At 39.0% G+C, this 5807-nt stretch overlaps 1 protein-coding gene across 1 annotated transcript; it reads right to left on the bottom strand.

Moving 5' to 3' along the window:
* Positions 1-524: 524 nt before the first annotated feature.
* Positions 525-3356, bottom strand: LOC144783384 (uncharacterized). The gene has a single exon (XM_078662384.1). The coding sequence runs from the start codon at positions 3244-3246 to the stop codon at positions 1432-1434; it is 1815 nt and encodes a 604-aa protein (XP_078518510.1). The 5' UTR covers positions 3247-3356; the 3' UTR covers positions 525-1431.
* Positions 3357-5807: the final 2451 nt, after the last annotated feature.

Here is a 5807-nt window from a genome sequence, read left to right as displayed (position 1 = left end):
CGGGCGAGCACAGACACAGAGCTATTATTCCGTGACCCTGCTGGTGAAAGCATTTTGAGGCAGAGCGTCAGGCGACCCAAGGGAGACCGACTTTTTACATAAGGTCAATAATTTGGCAACACAACCTACCTCAAAAATGGCACGGACAGCACGAACAGGTTAAAGAGCCCCCCACAGAAGACAGTTCTCAACCTGATGTCTTCTGGGATTGGTAGTCTCTGACATCGGACTACGTAATAGAAACTATTTGTTGTGAATAGGGGCCAGCTGTACTCCATTGTTATGGGAGGAGCCACGAAGGTTTAAATCAAGGTGCTGCCTTATTCCCATTTGCGAAGGCATCTGATGAAGACACACGTCGAAATGCATTATGCCGCATTAACCAGCAATAAAGCGATCTTCCTGTCAAATCCCCGCTGTGTCCTTTTAGGTTTCTTGGACAGAAGTTGCCTTTTGATGTGATATATATATATATATATGCACCATTGATAATAAAGCTATTACTACTGGGGTGGATGCTCTGAGGAAAAACAGTTAGTTTGGAGCTAAGCTTGCATTACTGACCGTGGTTCGAATATAAAAAGATGTACAGGTGTTTGTAAGATTTAACAATTTTAGGCTACTTCTAATTTTCCAAGAGTGTTCCCTAATTATATGCAAATACATCCGGAAGCGTGAAAGCAAGACTAATGTGTGTTTGCTTAAAAAACAATGTACACACAATTGCAACTTGGAAAAAATGCCTTGCTAAACTATTATGCAACTTTAAATGCCATTTCTTTGAGGCATCATTTAGTGTTTGATGAATGCCACTATTTAGATATAAAATTAATAATGGAGACTATTAACACAGCTCTTATATAATGAGAATATTACCATAATTTGTCATCTAATTCCATGGCACCAAAAGGGGCAAGTGGATTTTTCACAGGACAATTAGATTTCTGAAGTATGGACAGGTAGATATTTTATACAATTTTACACACCTTTGCATACCTTATTTAATTGATCCATTGGGAACAGGAAGCCACATCAGATCAAATTTACACTTGCCAAGTAATCTGCAGGCCTACAGTTAGGTTTCGAGTTTTCCGTTTACATTTTTTGTCAATTCCAGTTAACTTTTTCCATTAGTTTCCTAACTACTAAAAACAGTGGTTATAAGTATTTAAACATTTTGCTGCCCCAAACATTTGACAGAGAATCTGTTTTCGAGTGTTAATAAAACACATTTCCTTTACTGTAGCGCATGCATAGCATGCATATTTCCTTTGACGCATGAATATTATAATATATGTACAGTTTCATATTAAAAGACATTGCAGTATACACTTCTTTTGAGCAGAAAAACAATTATAGAATTTGAATTGCCAGTCTGACTGGTTGATTCTATACATATATCTTTGTTGTGGAAACCTAATATGTACATTGCTACAGCTCAAACTTGTTATAATATACCATGCAATACTTTTTTAGTGACTCTGGGCTCATCCATGCCTTTTCTATTCTCCCCATGAAAACTTTGATCTGGGAAAAGGACATCTCAACATCAGCGCTGGATACTGGAAGAGCAAGTATACTCAAAACACAAACTGCCAGCTCGGGCCACTGGTGTCGCTTTCCCAACCAATACTGGAATACCTGGAGATGGCTATTCTCAGGAACCGGTTCTGCAATATATGCACAAAACTGGGTACATATGCTATCACTGTTATTAAAACGATCAAAGATAAAACGATATTTTTCAAAATCTGAAGAAAGTTCTCCTTTATGAAATGGATCAAGAACTTGTACAGAGTACCATAAGGTTGCTTCATTCACTTCAAATGATGTTGTTGTGGGGATATTGTGACACATCATTGCTAGCCATTTCCCATGCATTGTTGAATAAAATGTCCTAAACTTTTCTTCTACAGTTCTTTGGTTCCCAAGTGGCAAACACTCCAGCAGGGAGCAGGTCACAGGACCGAAATCTTTGAAAGTGTCCCCAAGCTTCAACTCGAGCAAATGTTTGACTTCCACTCCAATTATATTGTACACTTGGTAGATATACATGTTTTTGGATTGTAACTTTTTTATTACATCAACTATAGGAGTCATGGTCTCCTGTAGAAATCTAAGAGTGCAGTACATTGCGTTTTTTTTCACCTCGCTATTGATATGGGTCTTAAGGTCCTCACATTTCTTGCCTATGGCCCCATCACTCAGGAGAAATTCTATGAAAGGTTGCCACATTGACAGTATGGCATTCACTGCCTCCATCATGGAAGACCACTGAATGACTGAAATGGTTGGGATCACTTTCTGTGTTTTGCCATACAAATGACAAAAAGTGATGTACTTTTGTTTTAATTCATGTGAAAACTTAAATAGATCACCACAGTGTATAACAAAATCAACAGCCCCCTTCATTAGTTCAGAAGAGTTTAAAGCTGCTTTTAACATGTCGTCTAGTAAGTGGCAAGGATCTCTTATGTGGAAAGCCTTGAACTCAGGCATTTCTTTTGATAGATCATTGCACATCCGTTTCATGTATCCAGCAGAATCACTGCAAATGCACACAACATCACACCAATTCTTTCCAAACTTTTCCAGAACATTCTGGAGTAATACTGCAATTGACACTGCATTGCAGGTTTCTATGACATGAAGATCAACCATAACAGTACGGCGGACCCATCCATTTCCTGTATCACAAAATGTTAAAAGCACTGCCACTGCTGGATTCTCATGCATCTCAAGTGTTTCATCAACTGTGACAGAAATCTTTACTTCACCATGGAGTAAAGCTGAGATGTAGTCAAGATCGGCTTGGAATACATCAGGTAGATATTTTGCATACATCTGAGTGGAGTTTGGTAGCCGGTTGCCTTCTGAAGCAAGTTTGCGGAAGAGATCCCCAATGGGCCCATCTGCTTGGTTCAAACAGGTACCAGACTGTGCTAAAGCACGAGCAAATTCATGAGCAACATCTTTTTCTTGGTTGTGTTCCACTTTAACACTTGTCGTGGCCTCTGGGAGGAGCATCTGGTACAAGCAATCATCAGACATACTTTGGTGTTTAATCTTTAAGTGGGTCTTTGATGACACATGCTCTGCAATTCGACTTGCTGTCTTTCCAGTTATTACAGGCACAGACACTTTACAAAACTTGCACAGGAGCAATTTTCTTCCATTTGTCTCTTCCACAATAAAATCTCTGTGTTCTCTTGAATAGTCATCTGCATTCTTGGTTCTGCGGGGCATTGTGCACTGTTGCCTATCAGGACCACAAAAATATATATTTTTTTAGAAACTGGATGAGTTTGAAGTTTAATGGAACATTAGGAACATTTACATTGTTAATGGTTAGCCACATATTTATTAGTATGGTTAGGAATGCATAAAGAGAGTTAGTGAATTTAAATTGACATAGCAGGTCATACACAGAAATGAACATTGGGTATTTTAAGAATCTCACTTCAAAACAGTTGTTGCTGGAGACCAGGAAACGTGAGTTCCATAACAAACACTAGAGACATGCACAAAAGGAACAGATCAGTTCCACCTTCTTCCCCGTCATTCAATCCCACGATCACATATACTAGACCTTCCCCCATCTGTGGTTGAAAAATACGGAAAATACTTCTAAATATAAATTTCTTTTAAAAAAGTAGAAACTTGCCTCCAGTGAATCTCCGCGTCATGAGTTGGTTTGTTCAGATCTGGCAAATCTTTTCTGCAGGCTGTGATCCTCTACTGGGGCTTGCTCTGTCTACTGCTGTGGACGGATAGAAACAGTGATTGCCACAAGCCCAATCATAATACAGATAGCAGAAAGCTAGCCTTAAGGAACAGCAGAAAGCATTAATAGATACCATTTTATAACATGGATGATTTACTCAGATGTTTTCACTTGTTTATTTTTAGATACTGTACTTGGAGCCCCAAAGACCATGACAGAACAAGGTAGCGGAGAGATGGGGAAATATCAATCATCCACCACTCTTATGCAGATTTTCTATTTTCAGTAGGTGGAGCATGATGGACACGCAAAACAAGATACAAGTTCTAGATTCTACTTACGGCCTCCCATATCGGTTCCTCAATTCAGCTGTCTTATTGAAAGCTTAAGCTTTCATGAAGTCCAAAGTCAAGCGTAAGTAGGGTATCTAATTCTTGTTTTCTGGTTTTTCGGCTATCAGTATTAATATTCAAAGCGAAATCACGATTGAATGAGGTTCTTATGCCAGACACAGGACTGTTCTTTCGACCTCTGAAGCTCTGAGTAGATAAAGGAAGAGATAAATGACTTCAAGTTGTTCCATGTCACACATTATTCAATGTTTTGTTCTTTGTATTTGGGGGTATCCTGCATTTATCATGGTAAAATCAAAAGTACGAGAACAATTACGAGCTCTGATTTACCAGTCAACTACAGAGGTCTCAAATTTCCAAAGTCTGTACGTGAGGAGCTCATCCAGTCCAGGTGTTCCCTTTGCATTTGTGGGTTTTTTGGTCTTGTAGCTAGTATAATGAAATCGGGTCTTCAAATCGCAGAATTCAGAGGAACAACCTCTGGATTGTAAATGACAACTGATAAGTCCATACTGGGCTGCTACCACATAGTTTTATCCACACAACTGTCCTTCAGACAGGATCTAGCACACAACGGCCCTGTAAAGGGAACAGCACATTCTGACTCTGAGGAGGGAACTCCCCAAATAACTCTTCTAAAGGTACAGCTCTCAGGCTCAGATGTGAGTAGCACATCAAGTCCAGCTTTTTGCTTTCCATCCTGGGACTTGTTTTCCTGTTGCTGTCATTACACAATCAGGACTACAAGTCCCAGACTACAAAGCTAACATCTTTAATGGATTTATTCACACATGAACTAGCACTACAAGTCCCATAATGTAAAGCAAAAACTTTGACTGAAGAGCTATTTACCATATGCCTGGGAAATTTGGGAGCTCTGTAGAAGGTCTATACACATTAAATCAGTGCTGGAACTTGATGGAACTGCACACAATTTTGAGCAAGGGTATACATGCTTAAAACTGTAATGCTAAAACACATGCAAAAACTCGCAATGAGTGAGTTATTGTTGTTCCTGTAAACATACTCAACAACAATTGGTGAAACCAGTAAGTCTGGCTGTAGCTGTCAGGCAGGGTTGCCCCTGGCTGTATTTTTTCTTTGACTTGGTCTGTAATTTTACCTCTAGGCTGCTAAACATACCCAGGAAAGAAGTGAAATCCTGTTTTCTCCCTTCTGAACCCCAAAGCTAAAACAGTAATCACATAATGAGTAAAAAATGTATTTGAAAGCTGCTTACATCGTTTCAGAATGATCATTAGAGCAAACAAAATGTCCATGTTACAAAAGTATTGTGGCAATTTTACACTAATTATTTTTCACTTAACAAGTCTTGGTTGTTCCTGAAAAGCAAAATGTAAAAAAATGGCTGGCACTTTTTTTTCTAAGAGAGGTTTCAACCCCATTGCCAGTCTTTTGCTGAATGCTTGTTTTGTCATGTTTTTTGTAACCCTGATTGTTAAGGAAGCTGCCAGGTATTTGAAAATATTAAAATAAAACACTGACTAAAAGCTAAAATGTTTTTGTTCTCAAAAAGGACACATTGCCATCGCACATAGCACTGGAGGGAACTACTTTGTGTTTGGATGTGCCTCATGTGAAATGGAAGAATGTCAATTGCTGAAGGGGACTTCCTTTGGTGTATGCTGTAGCGAGTGGACGAAAAATATTAATGACAGGCCCTGCCAACTTTCCTAGGTCCTTGCGTGATGTTCAGGCTTCTTTTTTTT

This window comes from Lissotriton helveticus, chromosome 9, assembly GCF_964261635.1.
Source record: "Lissotriton helveticus chromosome 9, aLisHel1.1, whole genome shotgun sequence".
NCBI lineage: Eukaryota > Metazoa > Chordata > Amphibia > Caudata > Salamandridae > Lissotriton > Lissotriton helveticus.
The sequence above is the reverse complement of the archived record's forward strand: the minus strand, read 5'-3'. Positions and strand labels throughout refer to the sequence as shown.